This window comes from Amphiura filiformis, chromosome 2, assembly GCF_039555335.1.
Source record: "Amphiura filiformis chromosome 2, Afil_fr2py, whole genome shotgun sequence".
Lineage (NCBI taxonomy): Eukaryota > Metazoa > Echinodermata > Ophiuroidea > Amphilepidida > Amphiuridae > Amphiura > Amphiura filiformis.
In genome coordinates, this window is record NC_092629.1 from 31,401,773 (window position 1) to 31,428,070 (window position 26,298).

At 36.4% G+C, this 26,298-nt stretch overlaps 1 protein-coding gene and 1 long non-coding RNA gene across 2 annotated transcripts in view; one reads left to right on the forward strand and one right to left on the reverse strand.

The window, feature by feature from the left end:
• Window positions 1–391: 391 nt before the first annotated feature.
• Window positions 392–3,179, reverse strand: LOC140146089 (uncharacterized). Its single transcript, XR_011858184.1, has 2 exons — window positions 2,667–3,179; window positions 392–2,636 (listed from the first exon to the last, which is right to left on the reverse strand). It is a non-coding gene; the product is annotated as an uncharacterized lncRNA (long non-coding RNA).
• A 21,872-nt stretch (window positions 3,180–25,051) lies between these two features.
• LOC140139946 (nuclear factor 1 B-type-like) overlaps window positions 25,052–26,298 on the forward strand; it is a 74,262-nt gene continuing 73,015 nt past the window's right edge. The window contains exon 1 of the mRNA XM_072161734.1: window positions 25,052–25,311. Within this exon, the coding sequence (XP_072017835.1) occupies window positions 25,276–25,311 (36 nt within the window). The 5' untranslated portion in view covers window positions 25,052–25,275. The remainder of the gene's footprint in view (window positions 25,312–26,298) is intronic.

Here is a 26,298-nt window from a genome sequence, read left to right on the forward strand (position 1 = left end):
ATGGCTAGCTAATTAATGCACGCCTGAAACAAACAAAAAAACTGGAAAAAATAAAATAAAAGGTGTGAAAAGTACAGAGAAGAAAAAAATGAAATAAAAACTTACTGCTTTAAATAAAGCTTGACCGAAGAAACTGTGTTTCTCTTTGTTGCGCTGTTCGCTTTGTACATACCAGTTTGTCAATTTTAAAACTGGACCTTCGTCTAATCAAATGCTTGTATCTTTACTTCTTGAAGTCACATTGGATTCAATGGGGTGTCAAAATGTGCAGAATTAGATAGTGCATCTATTAAATATATAAATTGATCCATTATGATTTAGTTTTAAAAGTTCGGATACTTTTTTGGCGCAGTATATTTAGCAATTTTCAATCAATCAATGCAATGCAACATTGTTACGGACATGAAAACTGTCATTGTATTTATTTCTCATGTTTCAGGAAAACGTAACTGCAGCGATATTGATTTTGTCGTTTGCTTATTACTCAAGTGATTTCAAACTAAGTTTCCAAAATCGTGTATCTATTTCACTGTGTTTTATCAAAGTTAGCAAACTATTTTCTCTATGACAAGTCTTGTTCAAGTGGGCGATGTTCTCATGCCCGAATTCAAATGTCAGATTTCTGGCGCTGCTTTAAAACTCGCACATCACGTGCGGAGATGAGATAAATGTCGGGCCTTTACTTCATGTATACTTCGGCCATATAAGCTTATAATGTGATGCGATCAAGCAAAATCAGTCGGAACTCGGTCGATCCTTCATGTAATTATTTCGTGTAATCTAATCCTAACTCTAACCCTAATCCTAACCCTAATCATAATCATAACCCTAATCCTAACCCTAACCCTAATCCTAACCCTAATCATAACCCTAACCTTAACCCTAACCCTAATTTCGTGTAAAATTACATGAAGGAATTACCCGGAACTCGGAAATATTGATTTTGAGATATAGCCAAACAAAGGCAATATTTTCTTTTGTTTCCTTTTATTTTGGAAACTCTTGAATTGCTCATAATCATATCTTTGAAAATGGTTCTTCAATTTTAATGGGGTTTTCTACAAAATCCAGCTTTGCAATGCTTTTTACTATCCTATAAGAAACTGAAAATTAAATATTTCCGAGTTCCGACTGATTTTGCTTGATCGCATCATCACATATATCTGGCTCCGGAAATTGTGGAGACCTACATGGCCTCTCTATTAAGTTAATGGCTTAAAATTATTTTGTAAACAAGTGTTGTTTCGGCACACACTATAAGTTTTGGCACATACTAAATATTTTGGCACAAGACCTCATGTCACGCCGTTATTGAAAATGAAATGTTTTAAATACTACTTTTCACACATACGTCAGCGTGCAATGTCGTAAGACCTATTATACGAATTGTGAAAAACGCCATTTTTTGCCAGTTTTCACAAATTTTGTTGCTTCTTGGTATTCAAAACGAACGTGTTTTTTTTTTCAATTAAGAAAAGTTGAAAATCTCATTGGAGGTTAAGGGGTGGGGCAAAATCTTCAAAATCATTGCGCAAGATCACATGATGACGTCATGAAGTATAGACATCCCCTTATATGGCTCGAAGTCGAAAGATTCATTTGAATATTTCACATTACGAATACTTAAAATATTATTCACCGTCAGTTACATGACAATTTCAAATATAATAGAATTATTATAGGCTACTCTGACAGATATTATTGGTGCAAAATTCGGCAGATTTATTTTGCAAGTTTGCAATTATTGTGATAGAGTTTTCGAGACAAATTTCAATAAAACACTTTCTTGGTGCTGTTATTGCATAGCGTTTGTTTTATTGGTATGATCTGAGACGAATATACCTCGTCACAGGTATGATCAAAACAGCTAATGTAGACCATTGTTCATGTTGTTAATTGCAAGATATGATTTTCTTCCAGCTTAAATACACACAGCTTAAATTGGACAGATTTCTCAACAAAAAATATTATGCTTTCCAAGCATTTAGAGTATTCTCGTTTGTTTGCGAATACCAATGGCCGCCATTTTAAAAATGTTGACTATCATGAATTCCGTTACCATGGTTATAGCTCGTATTGCATATAATTATTATTCATTAAGTTTGTTGCAAGATATATATATCAAAGTACAATGTGGATTCCAATGTTGTTTGTCCCGGGGTTGCTTGTTTTCAGACATCCAATGAATTCACATTGGCAAATTTTCCAATTCTTTTCATATTTCACATTTGAGTTTTCAATAGAGTCCTCCACCATGTCCACAGGATAGTAGGGGCCCTACATGCCGCAGTAGCTGCATTATAATCCTGACGATTTCAATCGCAGAATTTGAATCTCGGTATCTGCCATGTTTATTTGAAATAGGCCTATACATTGTAATTGCATTCACCGCACCCATACTAATGACACTATTAGTCCAGCCCGGGGTTCCAGCCTACATTACTTGTAATGTAGTTTTCCAGCCCAGGGTTCCAGTCTCAATTGCGTAATGGGTAGTATTCCAGACCTGGGTTCCAGGCCTCCACAATTGTAATGTAGAATTCCAGCCCGGGGTTAAAGCGTCCATTAAAATGTACCGGTACCGTAGTAACCGGGGATTCCAGCCTCCATGTAGTATTCCAGCCCGGAATTCCAGCCTCCAATGTAGTCCAGCCCGGAATGCCAGCTTCCATTATTGTAATGTAGTATTCCAGGTTATTATAATTTATAAATAGTTACGAAAGAGTCCATTTCAGATCCATATGTATTAATCAAAAGACAAAATATCAAATCCCGCCAAAACGTTTTACAGGATTCCGATCATCTTCAACTTGATGTATATCTTCAGTTTCCACGAGCGCTCTTTGATCCTCTTCTTTGTCGCTCTACCATAACGAGCCATCATTCCCATGTTGTAATAAATACTAAAGTGTACTCCTACCTCAGATGAATGCTTTACTTCAACTAAACTAATGTTAACACGATAAAATCACTTCATAAACTAATTTATTTGGCAAAAGAATAACATCTTTTTGTTGTCATGAAAGGTTTCCAACATTATTTTGGCATCGATGGCCGAATTACTAAGGTAGCTGCGGTATATCTTGGCCCCAACGTGACCACTGTGGATGGATAATTTACACTTTCATTAGATGTGCCAAGAAATGGTTAGAAAAACAAAAATTTTACATATTTTTTTCATGACCTTGAAAGTTCACGTGTTAGTAAATGATGCCTTCTCAATCTACTTTTAGAGTCGAACAAAAACATATTATTTCCACCGGCTATACAGAAATATTTGAAAGAATATGATTGTTTTATTTTATATGTTTCAAGAATTTTACTTCTCCAGCGTTTGGTGTAAAATTAAACTTTAAACAATTTTCAATGACTATATTGATGATGAAATTCATTTAATTATTATTTCATAGAATTTAAGGAAACGGGGTGGGCCACAAGAGGTGTCTTGGCATTAACAAAAGAAAAGCTAGCCAATATGCTTGCATCGGTACTTCCAAGTCATTCACAAGGCCGATAGAAGGCTCGTCGTGCTGGAGCTGGAATGAGGCTGCGTAATTTTGAAAGGGAACATTCCAGGTAGGCCTAATGTTAAAAATCATTCTTACTAATACATTTTTGTTTGTTTTTTATCAATATTATACGATCGACAATATGGGGTACATGGTGTCTCGGAGATAACTGTAGGCCTATTGTTAGAAAGTCTAGTGTGTTAGTATTTTTATGCTTGTTAGGCCTGAATAATGTAATGTGTATAGGCCTACAATAGGTCTAATTATTATGATAGTTTTACTTTTTGAATTTGGAAATGATTTAAATTATAATCTTATTACCACACTTTGTGTGATTTGATCAGATCGTGTCACTTTGTTCAAAACAAGAGCGGTTATTGCATCGCAAACCGAGCTAAGCATATCCCGTTAACCCCATGACCTTTGACATCTATCTGCTGACCTTTGACCTCGGCTGACATTAATTAATTTATTGATTAAATTAATTAAATTATTTATTTTTTATTTATTTAACTGACTATACTCTCTCTTTTTACCATCATGGGAGGGGGGGAGTAAAATGGACACAACTTTAAAAGTATTAGGAGTAGCACCCCTGATGGTTTTTTTTTTTTATTGTATTTCTTCTTTTTTTTTCTCTTTCATTTGACACCACTCGGACGGTTATAGCTTCGTGGCATTTTGAGATCTATAAGATCAAATGGTTAGTTAGTAAGCTAGCTATAGTAACATACACTAATATAGGATGTTCCCAATATACGCGGTCCACCAAAAATGTAATGAACATTGACGAAAATTACGAAAATTGGCCGGTAGTCCAACCCTTAAAGATCCTCAATAGGCCTATACCCGGACGGGCATTGGCGTCAATCGGGGAAATTGATTTTTCTTTCTTCATTTCAAATTTTGATGCCTAATTAAAAAAAAATAATTTGTCAACTTCTGTATTTTGACCCAAAACATTTTGCAGTCTGACAGATAGACCCTCTTTTAGTTAAATTTTCCCAGCCTCACGGAAAGATCACCACCTTGGCTACATCACTGGGGTCCGCCAATGACCACTTTTTTCGGGTGTCACCAATAACAAGTATACACTCTAAAACAAATAGTAGCACACCGTACCCTGTTCCAGCAGTGCTATAATTTCCCATATTTAAATTGTACAATGCAATATGAACTGCATTAATTGTGTCTTTTTAAGAGAACTTTCAATTATAGCAGTAAGTGACAACAGATATGTGACATACTTGACCGATAACAGATTGTTGAGACAGATTGATGTTGTAAACATAGGTATAGGTGTAAAACCAATACCCAATATTTTGGATTTGCAAAGGCAACTATACTCTGACCTTCACCTCGCATAAAAAACTAAACCAGATCATAATAGACCACCTTTTAATTATAGTAGTGACAAGAGATATGTACCATATTTGACAGATGTTTGAAACATCTCAATGTGATTGTGAGGGACCTAGTTGGTTTAAAGCTAAGATACTCTTTTAATATAGTTTGGATTTTGAAGGAAAAAAGGAAAGAAAGAAGGAAGGAAAGAAAGAAAGAATGTAAAAAAAGAAAGAAAAAGAAAGCAGTAATGAAAGAATGAAAGAAAGGAAAGAAGGAAAATAAGAATGAAAAATGAAAGAAAAAAAGAAAGAATGAAAGGGAGGAAGGAAGAAGAAAAAGAACGAACGAAGAAAGAAAACAGAAAGGAAGGATGAAGGAAAGGAAAGAAAGAAATGCATAGGAAGAAGGAAAGAAAGAATGAAAGTAAGAAAAAAATAGGAAAGAAAATAAGGAAGAAAGTAAGGAAGAAGTAAAGAAAGCAAGGCATAAATGTATAGGAAGAAATTAAGGTTGTCACACAACAACAAACTGTCAAACTATAAACATGATAAATCTGGACACATACAATGACCATCTACTTTGCTCAATGAATTATACCCAGTTACCTGCCATGACCCTACATGTAGATAACCTCTTAGGCAAAGGAATTGTTGTTGACAGGTTTATAGAGAAACAAGTTGGAGTTGATGACAAGTTTGAGACCAAGACAGATGGCCATAAGAGCATTTTGGTGGGTGCTACTAGTTTGTAAGAATATTCGCGGCTCACGCCGCTCATACTCTTACTACTACTAGTTGAACCGTTTGTTGCACTCTCTTGATGCTGCGTACTTTGAATAAACATGTGTACATGCAGTGCTTATATGATATAATTACCATTAAATGGCCACATGGGTCAAAATTAGTCTTTTGGTAAAGGGCTCGTAATTGTTAGAAGACAATTTATACAAATTACACCATGTATTTTTCGGGACAAAGTGCACTAACACATAGTTGTCCCGAAAGTATGTGTTTGTATTTTTGGGACAATTATGTGTTAGTGCAGTATAAATAGCCAAGAAATTACTTTTACCAATTATGAGTCTTTTTCCAAAAGACAATTGACACCTATGGCTGCTTATTGGATTTATATTGTAATATAGACACTATATGTACACAGGTTTATTCAAAGTACGTAGCATCAAGACAGTGCAACAATCGGTTCAACTATTTGTCACAACTACATTATCCGTTGCAAAGTTTAGAGTGTAGGCATAGAAAGATCCCTAGTTTCGAGCTGGTGTCCACACATCCCCGTCACTTCCAAAAACGAGCTCCGGGCCTTTGTAAAATTGATTATAAAGCTACCACCATTGCGTTTTCTAAAGGTATTTATATAATTTTATATATAAATAAAAATTCCTTTAAAAAAGGAATGTGGCGCCCAATGTGAACTTGGACGTGATATGGTGAATTCCATGGTGTGTAGATTTGGTATTATAATGATTTTTCTAGGGAAGAGTAGAAGATGATCAAATGCAAGAGAAATGTGTTTGATTGGGGAAGGTGTTCTGACAATCCAAATGTAAACTTAGTCCACCTCAAATGACCTGTAACAATTTGTGATTGACATTACTTAATTCACCTCGGATGACTTTGATCTGACATTCAACATTTTCGCGCTTACGCCAATCATATCCATAACAATTTAACTCTTACAACTTCCTGTCAACTCTCTAATTTAAAACTCTAAATTTCTGTCTGTTTGCTTTTTCTGTCTTGTACCATTTAGTACACTACAGTTTGTTACAATTATTAAGATAAGCAAACATTGCTGGGTAGATAACAGGATTTAGTTATTTACTTAATCCAATCATAGAGGTAGTAGCTAGTACTACCTCCATGCTCCAATCATGGCATTAACGTCAATTTTGGTCTTCAGTGTTTTAAAATACAACAATGTAGAACATGTATAATTAATATGCCGTGTTGTTTGCATACAGTTTGCCGCCCAATTGTGCCACCATATTGCAACTTTGGCAATAACCGCTATATAGATTCTATGGTAATTAGCAAACAAAAGCCATCAGTTTAAGAGGCTTCGTTAATTGATCTTATCACTATGGACCACAAGAGTCTCATCCCAATGGCATAGTCCAATAACCTCAATTACATAATCATAGTGCAAAATTTGACCTCAAGTTGCAGAGTATGAGTTTGTGTATCCAAATTTTCAAAGGATGAATGTACAAATGTATTAGGGTTTAAGAAATGTTCCCATGATAGATGAGCATGTTGTGGATCCTAGTGTATGATCAATTCAAATGTCACCGTCTATCGGGTTCTATAAGCCACACGGTAAACTGGTTGAACGCATACAAAGGTCAGGATTTATTTGGTGTTTTTATAAATCCTAATTTTGTATTTTAAACAAAAAATATACGCTCACCATTTTATCCCGTGCATATCAGAAAACAATAATAAAATAAAATCAAAGCAAATTGTGGTTTTATTTCTGAGCTGGGCATAATTTTAGCAAAACAATTGCGAAGTCAATCTAGCAAGAGTGAAATTAGAAGCTTTTCACAAAGTCATGCCTATATTGTGGCGCCTCCGTAGAGGGCGCCACAAAAACCATCATAATGATTCAGCTCTTCCCACAAATTGGCTTCCTACCCTGGCCCAGCTCGATTCCCTGTTCACTTCAGGTCGATGTCACCCACAAGTTCCAACTTCCAAGAACAAACTGCCATTTTGTTCATCATATTCATGTTGTTTGAATATCCATTGTTTTGCCTCAAATGACCTCTGTCCCGTGACCTCTATTTCAAAACAACTGAACCAATAATAGGTATGTTTGTACTTATTTGAACCAAAATTGACAAATATCTATACCTATCTCAAGAGCCACTGAACCCCGGGACTGAACCAAGACTGTACAGTCATAGACTCGTCTTGCCAAACACGCCTTCACTCTCAGAAATAAAGGTTATAATAAGGCCTTAAAAACCCTTTTTTGTCCTCTATGGAATCCTCAAGAGAAATCGGTCTTTAAACTAAAAGACACGCTTTAGGTTCTTTAACCTTTTGTAGAACCATTTGTAGCCTTTATAGAACCTTTTAAATTGATTATAGAACCGTTAAAGGTTACATAATTATAATAGAGAACCGATTTTAGAACCCTTTTTACTGAGAGTGCTTGAGTGATGTAACAACTTCACAAACAAAATGATAAAACTCTATATGAAGGCCCTGATTGTCAAAAAAATTTGTTTATTTTGTTCTGCTGTGTCTTCCTTCATTTGACATCAGTCTCTACATTTGACTTCCATGAGACTCGAATCTGATTGGTCAATTTTACCATCATCTGTTACTAAGGGCTCTGTTGGATTCTTTAAGGGTGAAGGGTTCACATTCGTAGGAAATTTGTGGTCATTGTGGTTGGCGAACCAGGGTACTCTGAGAAAAACCTGCTCAAGATTTAAGCCATGATTTGCCGACATCGACACCTGACAAAATTAGATTTTGAAAACAAGTTTGCATAATTGTATTTTTATAAATTTATTTGTAATTTGCATAAAAAGGCATGCTTTCGTAAAAGTATCAAAATGTCTAGTATTGATTCAGTAGTTCTGCGAAAGTGCTCTCCATTTTTTTTTAAGAAAAGAAGAAGTTGTACAACTGTTTAAGTAAGCAGGTCAAGCTTATAGCCATGAGCAGAAAGAGCACAGATCAAGCCATGAAGTTGGCAGAAGTCCCATCTCGGAAAAGCGGGTGGAGTTGAATTCATGCAGGCATGGAGGACATTGGCACCTGGTCGTTAGGGGTAAAATACTTTCCACAGCTTAAAATGTTAACATTATATGACTAGTTGTTCCTTATAAAAGCTCTTAAATTTCGTATACGAGTTCTTTGCTTCTCTCTCTGCTGTTTAATGCAGTGCAAAATTCCGTGTAAAATCGTTACCACCGAACATGGCGGAGCACATATTGAAAGTAAAGTTACTAAAGGGTCCTGCTGTATGCGTCGAAGTTGAAATTGTTATGTTTAATTATACCCAGGGCCGAATTCACCATTGGGCCAAATGGGCCCGGGCCCAGGGCCCAAAAAAATTGGCCCCTCCCCCAAATTCCCCTCTGTACATCGTTCTTTTCAGCCCGAAAACACCATGTGTTGAGCTAAAGTATGGTAAAATTGCAAAGAAATTTTGCGCGCTTCGCGCACACTTGCCCTTTATAATATAGCAACATTCACCTTCATTTTATTTATAGGTTAAAATATTCTGAAATTCAAACATTGACACTGTGCACCGCCACCATGGCCACTATCGATACGAAAACGAAACACTATGACCATGACTATACGCCACTGTTCCATGGATCTGGAGCAGAATCGAATCGAAACAGATTATTCTGGTAATCTATAGGCCTATACTTCAAACAAATATAATTTTAGGATCAAATTCTTTTACTTTATTTTTTTAAATATTTTTGGCACGATGGATGAACATGATGAAGAGAATGAATCTATAGGACTAGCATTTTGTCATCGATGATATGAACATGGCGATAGCAAGGCCACCTGGTGTATATTGTGGTCAATTGTTCAACCCACCTGCCTAATGTATTTGATCTCTTTAATTTATTTTTTATTCAATTGTTGTTATTATATAATTGAATTTATTTTGGTTAGATCAAAGTTTCCTTATCTGCGATTCTGCGGCGGATGGGTTCATCTTCTATTCAGTCAAAAGTTGTTTAGATGTATCTGTAACCATGGTAACTGCTAAAGGTATCTCCCGGGTGGCTTCTCGATCTTATTCAGCTGTAGTTGGTGGCCCAGCTTGCCAAAAATCCTCCGAAATTAGAAGCATTGAGGTCTACAGGGTGTCCCTAAAAGAACTGTATCGTCGAAAACTGGGTTTTTTTTTTTTTGGGGGGGGGGGGTAATTTAACACATATATAAAACCAAACATAACTAATATCTGCTATCATATAGGGGCATACCTTTTGAATTTTGACAATTGACCGCTCCGTTTTTCAAATAAAAGAATTTTACGAAACTACCAGTCCTCATTTTCAATCCGTTCCATATAATCGGAGTCAAATATATGACAGCAGACGCATCATGCGCTGATGATGCGCAATGCACTCTGAATAGAGCATCGATTGATATTTGAATCCATGGAAAGGTTTGAAAATGAGTTTAAGTTCTGCAGGGGTCAAAAACTGAAGTGCATCGATTTCAACGAAACTGGCCTGTTTGCCAAAAGATTCAGAAAAGGAATAGTTTGTACAATGTGTACTCTGTCAAAATTTGACTCCCGTGTTGAGGACTTTCAACAACTTTTATGAAAGTGTAGGCTACACATGATATATTCGGAATCAGTTACCCCCCCCATATTGACCAAGAACCATTCACAAACCTTTCCGTGGCATAAGGTTTCGCGCCATCTTTCTTACAAAATTGCGCAACTTTGCAGTTCAAATGTCTTCTTTTTGTCGGTGTGTTATCATACGAAATCCACACAATTTATCATAATAATAATCATGATAATTATCTTAATTAATATCGCTTAATACACTTTACCATGCCAGAGCACATTGTGAGCAACCGTGACCGCTATTAATTTGTATGTTTGTTTGGTAATTATGTCACTAAAGTTCCTTTAAGGGGATTCTATAACTTTTAAGGGGTGTTATGTACTTTCGAGAAGTGTCAGTTATGAATATGTCCACAGGTCGGTATGTCAAATCTGCTGATCTAACGCAAAACAATTATTTAAGTTGTACAATATCTTATCATCAATAATTGTCTTAAATGTATTGAGACTGTGCACCTGTCAGCATTGGACGTGACGTTCATAAGCTGATCTATGACTCATAATTACAAAGTTTGTCACTAAACCCACGTGGCTACTTTCTGAAAAGTATACACATTTTGCCCTTAAACTGTTAAAACACACTTTACGTTTGAGTTGACATATTTGTTATTGGAGTAGAAAAAAACACCAGAATCTCAAAAAATGCAGTTACAACATAGTTCATTTGCGATTGATATATTAAAATTTTGTTTGTCTTTCCTTGTTTTCAATATTTCAGATTTCAACAATTGATCGTCTGCACAGGATGAGCTTTGCACACAAAATGTGAAATTGTGTTCCAATAATTGATGAAATCCGCTGGAAATCTAAACCTCACGCCATTGCGAAATCTTAAGCCTACACAACATGCCTGAGGAATTCTAATCATGACTAGGTAAAAAAGAACAGTCAGTTGTCACTTTATGTACATTTCACCATTTTAAATACTTCAAGTTCAACTCGTATTTACAGCAAAAGGAATACGTAGGCCTACCAGTTATGTCCACCCCTGTATATCATAAACAAAGACAAATATGTCCAACTTACAACCAGCATCCTATCCCTGTACCCTTTAGCTCTGATTGATGACTTAATTTGTTTAAATCGGTTGCTCATTACAGAAACGGTTCATGGAAAATCCAAGGAAAGAACGAAATCAAAAGTTGCATTAAAAGTTTAAATCAATTGAAAGCACGGCGCAATTATCATGATTATGCATAGTAATGTTGCATGTTGTTCGAGAACGCTAGTACATATCACCATAGACAGTAGAGCTACTGTGTATGATATCACTGATGGAGCAATCTGCAACTTTTGAATTTGCATCTTCCATGGGATTTTGAATTGTCGTGTCTTTATTGCTTGACCAATTTCAATTAAATCCGAGCTAAAAGATGCAGCTATTGGCTGCTTGTTTTAATTTTGACATATCTCACTGTTTAGGATATACAGGGGTGAACATAACTGGTGCTGTAAATCGTTTGCTGTCTGTTTATATCTGAATACGGGTATCTTCATTTATAGTACCTCAGTCTACATCCTTCATTATAGGCTGGTAATAATTTATTTATCAATACTATCACTTATTTTAATGTGAAAAATAAGGCTGAAATGTAAAGTGTACATAGGCCTATTTAATGTAGCCAAAAGTTAGACATAGGCGAAATGAAAATGAGCATGAATTTGTCGCATTATTATTGGACTACACAATGACTGTATCTCTGTAACATGAAGTATTTGCAACATGAAGCCATTACATTTTGAGTAAACTAAACCGATATTTTGTCCGCACCATATAGTCATGCGGAAGACTATTTTCATGCTCATCCACCTGTAAAGAAATGTCATTGAGCACGTGAAATAAGAAAGTAACAAAAAGCAAGCCTCCGAATCTCAGTGTGAAAGCTATGGAACGTAAACTGTCTCATTTGCATAACAAGGAACCACTTTAATAAGAGCCAGCGCCCTTTATATCAGTTTAGTTGATAGCTGGTTTGTCATGCAAATTATGTAAGACTTTCGAATGTTTAAAAAATGGTTCTTCAATATCTTGCTAATTGGAATGCTCTAATCGTTTCATTGGATTGTGTACTTTTCATATTGTCAATTTTACTAGGTGCACTTTGGTGATATGAGGTGGAAATGGACGAACGTGTCATCTGGTCGAAGAATCTTAAGTCTTGAGTTCATGATCCTGCGTATAACCACTCACAATGGTAAGGAAGAACAGACAACGAAGATAACAGTGTTATCTTATTGAAATTCATCATTATTTTAATAATTTCTTGACTTCATGTAGTGACTTTTGTTTCAGTGTGCAAAATAAGATTTCCATAAATCGTAATTTCTCCCCTCAACTTATTGCGAAACGCTCTATTGTCAACAAAGACATTGAACATAGTTGAAATAACTGCTCCTCGCGTAGTTTGCAGTGTGTGTACCAAGACATTTCTTTGGGAGATAATTAAAATAGTAAATCCACTGGTTCAAATAGCTGATTTAGCACCATATTCCAGAGATTTTGGACATTTTATACAATAACCATGTTAACCATCACAAAACAACGGTAGCCAAGAGATTTTCGCGATTCACCACTCCGGGCCCATCAGTACACTTTTGACTAATAATTATTTCAAGACATTGCAGCTCGGGCGTAGACAACCATAGCAAATCTTCTATAAACTTTTAAAAGATTCAGAAATGTGTTGAGTAAATGCTCAAATTTATCTGTCACGTTCAACAAAATGTAGAATATCCTTTCAATTAGCAAAGTCAATCTCTGATGAATAGCATGGATGGACCGTGGGCTGAAAAACAGCCTACATTTGACCACAATGTGCGTCAAAGAGTGAATTTATGTATATAATGTCCCTGGATTGGTGTGTAGATATATATACCACCATATCATGGTTTATAGCTCCATGCCTCGATAACAGGCAATTCCGTGGCGAGACGTGTGCTGATTTCAAGTTCAACGTGGTCCACTTAAAATTCATTTATTTCGTCTTTAATCCACAGTATCTCCAGACATCTGTAAGCAAAAATGGATGATAACTTGAATATCATATCTCGTCAATCTTCAGGACAAGTTTTTGTCATGTTACAACGAATCTAAGGAACGAATTTCGTTAAATTCCTTAATCTTTAGCCATCTTGCTTAGCTGTATAGCGCACTTGATATGTGAAAGATTGAGCAGTGTGGAACCGTGCTATTCCATTTCAAATACTTTAGTGACTCGTTTTCGTTGTAACGATTCTGGGAGAGATATAAACACAGAGCCTGCGCAAGTAGAACATTCTTAAGTCTCAAAAACGGTCGTTATTCATGTTCTGAAGACTGTTGTAATGTTGACTTGTAGTATATCTTGCTAGCTGTTCTTAAAACTCCATTTATGTACTTGCCATGATACCAATTCAGCGAGAACGAGAATCCAAAGTTAAAACCAGATGATGGAAAAACATCTTTTAACGCCGACAATACCAGTGAAACTGTGAATGTGCTCTCTCTCCGTTCTTGATAAATATGGGAGAACACGGGACAAAACAGTGTGGCAAAACCCATACACTAACACGTGTCTTAATAAATTAACATATAATTTTCGTGTGATATCCCGATTAGTGTATGTTTCTGTAAAAGAATAACAGTGCATAGCTTGAATGTATCGCAAAAACTGCTCGAGTACTAAGCAGTTCGTTTATTAAATCATTATCATGATTATATACATTTGTAGACACACGTAAAGCAAAATACTAGTAAGTGTATTCATAATAAACAGATAAACTCAATTTGTAATCAGAGATCCTACATTAATGTTTACATTCATTGCACATTTCATGAATTCAATCCATAGACATAGGCAGAGTCATTCCATTCATTGCACATATTTCATGAATTCATTCTATAGACATAGGCCGAGTCGTTTCATTCATTACACATTTCATGAATTCAACACATAGACATAAGGCAGAGCCAGAGTCGTTTCATTCATTACACATTTCATGAATTCAATCCATAGACATAGGCAGAGTCGTTCCATTCATTGCACATTTCATGAATTCATTCCATAGACATAGGCCGAGTCGTTTCATTCATTACACATTTCATGAATTCAACACATAGACATAAGGCAGAGTCATTCCATTAATTGCATATTTCATGAATTCATTCCATAGATTTAGGCCTAGTCGTTCCATTCATTACACATTTCATGAATTCAACCCATAGACATAAGGCAGAGTCGTTTCATTCATTACACATTTCATGAATTCAATCCATAGACATAGGCAGAGTCATTCCATTCATTACACATTTCATGAATTCAACCCATAGACATAGGCCGAGTTGTTTCATTCATTACACATTTCATTAATTCAATCCATAGACATAGGCAGAGTCATTCCATTCATTGCACATATTTCATGAATTCATTCCATAGATTTAGGCCTAGTCGTTCCATTCATTACACATTTCATGAATTCAATCCATAGACATAGGCAGAGTCGTTCCATTCATTACACATTTCATGAATTCAACCCATAGACATAAGGCAGAGTCGTTCCATTCATTACACATTTCATGAATTCAACCCATAGACATAAGGCAGAGTCGTTCCATTCATTACACATTTCATGTATTCAACCCATAGACATAAGGCAGAGTCGTTTCATTCATTACACATTTCATGAATTCAACACATAGACATAAGGCAGAGTCGTTTCATTCATTACACATTTCATGAATTCAACCCATAGACATAGGCCGAGTTGTTTAATTCATTACACATTTCGTTAATTCAATCCATAGACATAGGCAGAGTCGTTTCATTCATTACACATTTCATGAATTCAACCCATAGACATAGGGCAGAGTCGTTTCATTCATTACACATTTCATGAATTCAACCCATAGACATAAGGCAGAGTCGTTTCATTCATTACACATTTCATGAATTCAACCCATAGACATAAGGCAGAGTCGTTTCATTCATTACACATTTCATGAATTCAACCCATAGACATAGGCAGAGTCATTCCATTCATTGCATATTTCATGAATTCATTCCATAGACATAGGCCGAGTCGTTTCATTCATGGCACATTTCATTAATTCAACCCATAGACATAGGCAGAGTCGTTCCATTCATTACACATTTCATTAATTCAACCCATAGACATAGGCAGAGTCGTTCCATTCATTACACATTTCATTAATTCAACCCATAGACATAGGCAGAGTCGTTCCATTCATTACGCATTTCATGAATTCAATCCATAGACATAGGCAGAGTCGTTCCATTTATTACACATTTCATGAATTCAACCCATAGACATAGACATGTAGTACACTGTAGTAAGTCGAGTCGTTCTATTCATTGTATATTTCATGAATTCAATCTATATACATACTAGTAGTAGGTCGAGTCGTTCCATTAATGGCATATTTCATGAATTCAATCTATAAACATACTAGTAGTAGCTCGAGTCGTTCAATTTCATTCATGGCATATTTCATGAATTCAGTCTATATATATACTAGTACTAGTAGGTTGAGTCGTTCCATTCATTGCACATTTCATGAATTTGTTCCATAGGCATGGACCGAGTCGTTCCATTCATTACACATTTTATGAATTCGTTCTATAGACATGGACGAAGTCGTTCCATTCATTATACATTATCATGGTTTCATTAATTCAATCACCCCAGACAGAGAGTCGTTCTATTCATTACACCTTTCATGAATTTATTCTATAGGCATAGGTCCTGTCGTTTAATTCATTACACATTCCATGAATTCATTCTATATGCATAGGTAGAGTCATTCCATTCATTACACATGTCACAAATTCATTCCATAGATATACACCAATCCGAGAAGCGTTTACTGTATTTGGCCCTCTATTGACGGCAACACAGATGTACCAGAGCGGGAGATTTAATTCGTAATTCAATACTCATGATTGTGTATTGAATATCACTGTTGTGTACAATTCCCGGGTACAATTCTGTATAGCACACAATAAATAATGGATGGAACCCCCGACCTCGGGACACCGCAGTTTTACATCGGGGACACCGCAGTAATGGCGAAGTCGGATAGGTGTATAAGCCGAGAATTGGATTCATTACAATATTTCATGAATTAATTTCATAGCCATAGGTCGATTCGTTCTATGAGCGCATTCCATAGAAATTAGATTGAGTCGTTCCATTCATTACACATTTCATGAATTCATTATATAGACATAATGAATCATTGCATATTTCATAAAAGATAGAGGTCCAGTTGTTCCATTCAGGACACATTTTATGAATTCAATCAATAGACATACGCTCGTAGGTCTTGTCGTTCCATTCAATACATATTTCAAGTCGTTTCATTAAACACATTTCACGAATTCATTCCATAGACATGAATCACATGATAGACATAGGTCCAGTCGTTCCATGAGCAATAATAGGGGAAATGATTCGAGCTTGTTTAAAACGCCAATATTCCTAAACATGATTATGATTTAAACTTTTGACCCAAACACAAGGAATTAATTCCTACCTCGGAATTTTCAGATGACATTCCATCTTTCATGAACATTCCCAAAACATATTTTACACGCATGTTTTTTCCATGTTAAGTTTCAAGTCCATTGTGATTTCCAAGAACAAATGTGTAGCAACTCTCGTTCATATAAACAATGAAGGGCAATGGTCCAGGAATATACCCTGTGGAACTCCCCGGCACACCTGCTCAGTTTCAGAGTTAACCGAAAGATAGTTGATAGACCATTCATATGACACCCCTCTAAAACGACAGTGATAAGACATCCCTCTAAAACCACAGTGATATAATGTATGCAGTAAAATGCCACGATCAATGATCAATCCTATCAAAGGGTTTGATAAATACATGAAAATACCAAAGGTATCCATGCCTTTATCAATCTCTTTACCGATATCATTAACAACATCCACCACAGTCATGTAAGTTGAGTGATTTGTTCGGAAACTATTATTGTTTCTTGGCATTCCATAATCGAGTCGTTCCATTCATTATACATTTCAGTCATTCCATAGACATAAGTCGAGTCGTTCCATTCATTACATCATGAATTTAATCCATAGACATAGGCCGAGTCATCCCATTCATTGCACATTTCATGAATTCATCCATAGACATAGGCCGAGTAGTTCCATTCATTGCACATTTCATGAATTCATTCCACAGACATAGGCCGAGTCGTTTCATTCATGGCACATTTCATGAATTCATTCCATAGACATAGGCTGAGTCATTCCATTCATGGCACATTTCATGAAGCTTCATGAATTCATTGTTGAGTGAGTTGTTCGGAAACTATTATTATTTCTTGGCATTCAATAATCGAGTCGTTCCATTCATTATACATTTCATGAATTAATTCCATAGACATAAGCCGAGTCGTTCCATTCATTGCATCATGAATTCAATCCATAGATATAGGCCGATTCGTTCCATTCATTGCACATTTCATGAATTCAATCCACAGATATAGGCCGATTCGTTCCATTTATTGCACATTTCATGATTCATCCATAGACATAGGCCGAGCCGTTCCATTCATTACACATTTCATGAATTCATTCCATAGACATAGGCCGAGTTCTTCCATTCATTGCAAATTTCATGAATTCATTCCATAGACATAGGCCTAGTCGTTTCATTCATGGCAGATTTCATGAATTCATTTCATAGACATAGGCCGAGTCGTTCCATTCATTGCATCATGAATTCAATCCATAGACATAGGCCGAGATCTTCCATTCATTGCACATTTCATGAATTCATTCCATAGACATAGGCCTAGTCGTTTCATTCATGGTACATTTCATGAATTCATTTCATAGACATAGGCCGAGTCGTTCCATTCATTGCATCATGAATTCAATCCAATTCAATAGATTTAGGCCGATTCGTTCTTTTCATTGAACATTTCATGATTCATCCATAGACACAGGCCGAGTCGTTCCATTCATTGCACATTTCATGAATTCATTCCACACAGACATATGCCGAGTCGTTCCATTCATTGCACATTTCATGAATACATTTCATAGACATAGGCCGAGTCGTTTCATCCATGGCATATTTCACGAATTCATTCCATAGACATAGGCCGAGTCGTTACATTCATATGTAACATTTCATGAATTCAATCCATAGACATATGCCGAGTCGTTCTATTCATTACACATTTCATGAATTCATTCCATAGCACAGAATTCTAATATACACAAGAACTGGTCATCTGTATACCGATGCGTGGCCGCATACGTAACCGTCCCGGCTGAAAAATGAACCAAAAAAGGTACGGCAAGAATTTTTCGAATCACGTTCGTCAAAGTTCACTTTTCAATGTGCAAACTGTAGTTAGGATAATGAAAACGACTGGTAAGCAAATCTACTAAATGACCTCAAAATCTGAAGAAAAAATGGCGAACCGTCGCCGGACCCTTTCCAGAACTAATACAGCATATTTAGCCATTGTCAACATGGGGTCATCGCCAGGAATATTTTCCTTAAAAAAATAACTAACACCTCCGCTATATGGTATTTTACGATATAACATTAATGGAAAGAAAGGTGCAAATGTTTTTCGTGTTTCGAATCGGACGAGTGACAAGCTCTATGACGTCATGATGTAAATAACGTAATCGTCATTAATAATTAATTAGGTAAACACAATATGGAGGTAGGCCTATCCAAAAGTATGCTAATTAGAAGTTCAACGAATCAGAATACGATCCTGGTATCCAATTCTATGCAAATGAGTTGAAGGAGCTTACGTGAACATGTACACTAATTCTGATCTAGCTTTACTAAAAGATCTTTGTTGCATAGACATAGGCCGAGTAGTTCCATTCATTGCACATTTCATGAATTCATTCCACAGACATAGGCCGAGTCGTTCCATTCATTGCACATTTCATGTATTCATTCCATAGACAAAGGCCGAGTCGTTTCATTCATGGCACATTTCATGAATTCATTAACATAGGCCGAGTCGTTCCATTCATTGCATCATGAATTCAATCCACAGATATAGGCCGATTCGTTCCATTCATTGCACATTTCATGAATTCATTCCATAGACATAGGCCTAGTCGTTTCATTCATGGCACATTTCATGAATTCATTAACATAGGCCGAGTCGTTCCACTCATTGCACATTTCATGATTCATCCATAGACATATGCCGAGTCATTCCATTCATTATACATTTCATGAATTCAATCCATAGACATAGGTCAAGTCCTCCCATTCATTGCACATTTCATGAATTCATTCCATAGACATAGGCAGAGTCGTTCCATTCATTGCATATTTCATGAATTCATTTCATAGACATTATAGGCCGAGTCGTTTAATTCATGGCACATTTCATGAATTCATTCCATAGACATAGGCCGAGTCGTTGCATTCATATACATTTCATGAATTCAATCCATAGACATAGGTCAAGTCGATTCATTCATTGCACATTTCATGAATCAAGGTCCATTCGTTCCATTTATCAGTGCATTCAATTCATGGACAACGTTTTAGAACTCATTTTTGAGAGATTTTCGTTTGCTAAGTTTATAATGAACTTTTTGTTCGCAATTTTTTGTCAAATCGTTTGTTACTCTGGTTGGTGCTCTATTTTGTCATGTTGGTTTGATTTGTGTTATTCATTTTGTTGTACTTTTATTCGTAATTTTCAATTTCTGTTGTGCAATTGTTATACAGACTTGACATTTAATATGGAATATTTCTTCACGAAGTGCCAAGACTAATCTAGAAGGGGTCTGCATAAATCACACGGGTTAAATATTGATTGGGGTGTGTATGGTGTCAAATAATTTTTTGACAGAAAATGTGCTTCCGATGAGTTCACATTATGGCGCTCAAAATGTAGTGAATTAGCCTAAAATGGTGGATTTGAGTTTTATGGAGGCTAAAATTTCAGAATTTTTTAACATTGTTCTCTTATCATCAAATTTATTGAAGTTTGAGGTGTTATGTACCGGGGATATGTACTGAACCTAAACACCAATTAGGTGTTGATCAGAACTACAATGCACATGTAATGTACTAGTTTTGAATACTGAGGGAGGAGCTTTTGAAAAAATGGCTCTTCAAAGTGGTACGTACTAAGTTTGAATGGCCCCCTTTAATAGTAGAAGACCAGCCTGTAGAGTTCGTGACTAACTCATAGAACAAAGATTTGAAAGTTATTTTGAAAGGCTAAAAATCTAAAATTTATGAAAACAATATCTAATAAAGTCTTTAGACTGACACCCGTTATAGAACATAAATAGCCTATGCAGTTTTTATCGGTTTTTGAAATTTAAGGTAATTTAGTGCTTGTTGAATTAGTAATTTAGTGCTTGTTGAATTATTCAACAAGCTAGCACTAAAATTATCTTAAATATGGGCGCATTTTTGTTTTCAGTAGGCCTCCACACTAGTAATAGTATTTAATAGTTTTGGACTTTTCCAAAGTGATCGAGGAAAATGACTGTGGAGGCATTTAAAAAAAAAAATTATGAACTTGAATTCTGAGGGATAGGCCGAAATCCCTAGAGTTTCACAAAAGACTTGAATAATTATGTTGAAAGCGATCCTTGTTTTCTATAGGCCTAAAGGCCAAATAAAAAATATATCGTTATTCATTCGCGTCCACTAGCCTTGCTTAATTCGAGTGGTGTCCTCGAACTCATGGCCTTCCACAACTTCCTGTCCTCCATTGCTGTCTTGAAGTATGCTGCCTCCAGCTCCAGTCCAGTGTCATCTTCCAGAATGTCAATGTAGGTCAGAGCAGGTCTTCAGGTTTCCGCCTCCCATGCTTGGGTGTCCAATGAACCATTTCTGATTCAGGCTGCTCACTTCTGGAACAGTGGCCAGCAAACCGGGTTCTTCTTTCCCTGATCTTGTGACTTATTTTGGGAAGATCTCTATATAGGTCTGCATTTGACATTTGTTCCTTCCAATGCACATTCAGAACAGTTCTTAGCATGCGGGTGTAACAGCCATCCAGACCCTTTGCATAATAGGGGTGATGGTCCATGCTTCGCATCCATAAAGCAGCACCGACTCCACTGTTGCAGCAAAGATTCTGAGTTTGAAACTCCTGGTAAGAGTTGACCTCCAGATTTTCTTAAGTTTACTGCACGCCCTCCATGCTGCTGCTTTACGTAACTTTACATCCCTTTCTGTGCTTTTCATCCAAGCGTCTAAGGTATTTGAAGTCATCTACCTCCTCTAGTACTACACCCGCCTCATTTGTTGTGATGTTTTCTCTCCTGTTATTATAGGACATATACTTTGTTTTACTTCCATTCATCTTCAGGCCCACTTTAGCAGCTGAAGTCTCCACTCTATGAAGCAGTTCTTGTGCTTGGTGTATTTCCTCAGACAACAGTGCAATGTCGTCAGCAAAATCAAAGTCTGTCACCACGACTGGGCCAACTCTCCTACTTCGCCTCTTTTCCAGATGGAATCCTAGCTCTTGAACATCGTTTCCTTCAATAGCTATTCTCAGTGTTAAGTCGAGGACAATCACAAACAGGTATGGGGCGAGGGTATCCCCCTGAAGTACTCCTGCTAAGATTTCAAACAATTCTGTCTCGCCATCTGGTGAAGGCTTGGTGATATTATTTTGGCTTTTGTGTTTTGGTACATTTTGCCAATAGCTTCAACAATGAGTTCCGGAATACCGTATAGGCATGGAGTATCTTCAACATCTTGTCTCTATGGATGGTGTCGAAAGCTTTCTTGAAGTCGATGAATCTTATTATCGCTGGCAGGTTATGCGCCGTTACCTCATCAATCAGCCTATATGCAGTGCAAGGATGTGTCCAACAGTCGTTCTACCAACTTTAAATCCATTCTGATTTGTTCTCAGATGCTGGTCAATTTCAGGTTTGATCCTATTAGGCGAAGTATCATTCTGTTGTAGGTTTTGGCTACGATGGAGGTTAATAGACTGATACCGCGATAATTGTTTCCGGAACTAAGATCTCCTGTTTTAGGGATAGGAACAATATTAAGTATGGACCATTGATCCGGTTTCGTCCACTAGCCAGTGGCCATAATGCACTTACTTTCTGGGGATCAGTCCATAGGCCTATTAACATGTTAAATTTAAAGTTTAAAAAAAATATAATTTTAGTAAAAAATGTTGATGCTGATAAACAAGTATGAATCATTTGCAAGTGTTTTTGTAGTAGGCCTACTCTAACCTATTTAGGCCTGAATAAAAAAAAGGGCCTCATCTTTTTCCGATCCTGGCAGGATCATCCTCACCCCACACTTCGGGGACCCGATAGACGAATGTTTAATTTTATTTGCCCTTTAAGGGATCTGGAATGAGCGTTTTGAGCGTTTCGACAATATTTTTTGTGGGACATGAGAGCACATCAGACATATCGAATTGCATTCTGAATACGAAGAATGTCTTTCTGATATTAAATAATTTTCATTTTTTGAAATTGTTGATAGATTTTCACATCTGATCTTTTCAGTCACCCTACTCCCTCTGTTTGTTAGCTTCCCAAGTGGACTACTGACTTTGGATTGCGGTTTACATGCTTAACACGGCTGTCTATGAGCTTCTATGGATGAGATTGTCGGAAATCTGGCCTACTAAAATTGGCCATGATGTAAATGGATCTGGCTTGTGATTGGTCGCCCAGATCTCGTTATGGTTTAAATCCTCCGGGTAGGGGCCTACCTGTAATTACCATTAATAACTACATGGTACACAAGTATAGGCCTATGCGGCTTTGTGTTGTGTAATTGCATGAACGCGTCAGTAAGTGCATGAGCGCGTCTTGTATTTGCTTGCGATTAAATTTGATTGATAAACAAAACAAGTGTGATTGACAGTGTGAGTGTTAGGGACTTTGCCCGTTCAAAATCCCGTTTAAAATTGAAAGTCCATAGTCGATTTTTAACCTGGAATTTCGCAATTAATAAACTGGCAGATTCTAAAATCAGAATTGTTCAGTATTGAAGTGCCAATACAATTATGACATTATGATATGTTGCATTCAATAATAAGCCTACGTAGGCCTACACTTTACTTTTACTGTCACTAATAGGCCTATAGGCCTAATTATATAAACTTTTTCGTAACAATTTTATACTAGTTTTTGATGTAATAGGGCCTAAATATCAGTATAATTTTGAGTTCAACTGAATGCTTTCATCATGATTAACATTAATAACATGCTAAATCGACTATGGCATAGTCTAAGTAGGCTACTGTTAAATATCAAAAATTGGGCCTATAAATTTTTAATCATTTGCCATAAAATGTGTATTAGGCCTACATTGCGAATTTCAAAAAATCAAAATTATTTGATAGGCCTATCAGAAGGACATTCTCCGTATTCAGAATGCAATTCGATATGTCCGATGTGCTTTAATGTCCCACAATAAATGCTGTCCAAACGTTCATACCCCAGCCCTCGAATGGCGACATTTTCACGTATTTTTGTGGGGCCCGAGAGCACATCAGACATATTATAATTATATAGGCCTATGTTGTTGTTTTTTTGCTTTCCTTTTATGCATTTCCTACTTCCATTCTTCTTCCTTTAAATATTTTGTTACTATAGTATTAGGGGCGCACCATTAGATTTCCAGGGGGGATGCCCGATGGGAGTTTTTTGAAGAAAAAAAACTTCGCCCACTAGTGAGACGAAAAACAACAACTTTGCCCACTAGTGAGACGAAAAAAAATTTTTTTTGCCTCACTGATGAGTAAAAAAAAAATTTTTCCCCCACTCAACTTTGTATAAAGGTAGGGGCCTATTTACAATAAAATTGAAAATAAATACTTCGCCGCCGAAGGCGGCGAAAAAAAAAAATTCTGCATTCGAAAGCGAAAAAAAAAATCCGCCTGACCCAAACTCCCATGCCCCCTGAGAATCTAATGGTGCGTCCCTTAATCGTTCAAGTTTTTTTCCCCGTTTTTCATATTAAAAAAAATACTAATAGAAAAAAACGAGAGAAAAAATAAATAAAATAAAATAAAATGGGGAAAACACTCGATTGTATGTCCGAGCAACTGCAAAGTTGTTTGTTCACTCTCATAAAATCACTCTCATAAAACCAAAACAATGCTTTTCCATTTCCAACGAAATTCCCTTTAACATGTTTATAAATGCCATTTCTTGGATTTATGCTTTTATATTTTACTCTCTACATGCGTAAATGCTAAAGCCTAATCGCAGTTGCAGCTTGCATCTACCGATTACAAAATGTGATGGCGTCACATTTTCCTCGAACCGAGGTCGTTGCTCTCTCGAATCACTAATAAGAATATTTTCAAGGTCATATTGTGAATGTCTAAAAAAGAACATTTTCAAATTTTACGGCAATATTTTTCTCATAAATTATATATTTATCAAGTTGGCAATTTTGAAACTCAGCAAACATTTTCATTTGGGTATTTTAAGTCCCCTAATGCGAATGTAAACATTCTGATCACATGCCAAATTCTCCAAACAAAAGCACCCGCATGACACATCGCAAGTCAATCAAATGTAATTAGCGGCCGACGCCCCCAAATTATGCAAATTTTACAGTTCTGTTAGTCTCTTACAGAGCCAGTTAGCATCAGTTCTAACGCTGGACGTTCGTAATTCGTGATAGCCCCATACAGTCTGGCCCGAGACTAAGTTCTGCATATAACTGGCCATTTATCTGTCAATCACGTGCCCTTTTAAGCCCCGCCTATGATTGCCATTGGTTTGTCATTACGTATCTGTTTTTATATGCTAATGAGGTTAGTATCAACAACCTTTTCCTAAAGCAAAACAAAGCCATTGCAACATCCACACACGCAAATTTCTACTACGCCATCATTTATACAGAACCTGTACGATCACGACATTGCATAGTTACAATTCAGTTCCAACGTGGATTCAGGCCAAGCTTATTGTGTTCATGGATATTTCTACACGACATTAGTCTTGGATATTTAGTGCAACTTTTGGGAACGTCGCCAGTGCTTGGAATACTTGTGACCTGAGTAAATTTGGGCAATTTTCAGCGATGAGTTCGTGGCGTTTACGGAGCGACATGTCCGTGGTACGTTGTAATGTTTACATCTTTTTCACGTGGTCCCTGTTATGTATACTGTTTATTATCTACTCTGCTACTCTATAACCACTCCATATGTTTTACTTGCACAAACTCACTTTCATATTCGTGATATCTTTCATCATACACTGCATTATATAGTAGGGTTGTCATAGACTAGATGTGACCATAAATGAGCCATTTTAAGCATGATTTTGCATGGATTTTGTATTAAATGTATATCTCGCATGTCCACCATATTCTCAAGGTCATCCGTGTTTAGGTTGTCCCTTTCGCGCGCTAGTTGTAATCACCTGTGCATTGGAGCTTCCTACACACGTTTATGGTGTAAAGAATTTGAACAAAACACAAGCAAACTTTGGCACCAATACCGGCTGCCAAGTATCCCACGTGTAAATGCTGGTGTGTGCCAAGTTATATCAATTGTAATTTTAACTAATTCCAGAATTGCTCCCCTTCCAAATTGGAACACCTTCAATATTATTTACCTAGACTTTATTTTTAATTTTACTTATTAAAATGTTATACTGAAGTTAAGTCATGACATTGGGCCAACAGAATTCTGTTATGTTATTTTATTTATTAGGTCTTCCAGGGAGACCAGTACATTTGTATTGATGGAATTTCCTGAATAAATAACGAATAAATAAATATTTAAATTACACTTTATCACTGGCACAGAATTACAAAAAATATTATATTCCATAAGATATTTATAATACATGAGTTTCATAGATCATAGTCTTCAATTTTTAGATCCACGATGCCCTACCTTGTGGGTTATGGTTGGGCCATTTGTCTTGCAATACCTTGTGATTTTTAAAGGACATTCTTGAGTACCGTACCATGCATATATTTCCTGCCTTGCCCATAATTTAAAGATCATGTGCCCTTAAATTTGTGAATTTAAATTAAGAAATAAATCCACATTGATGTTATTTTGGTGTCAGAAGTGGGAGTTTGGACTGGTCATCA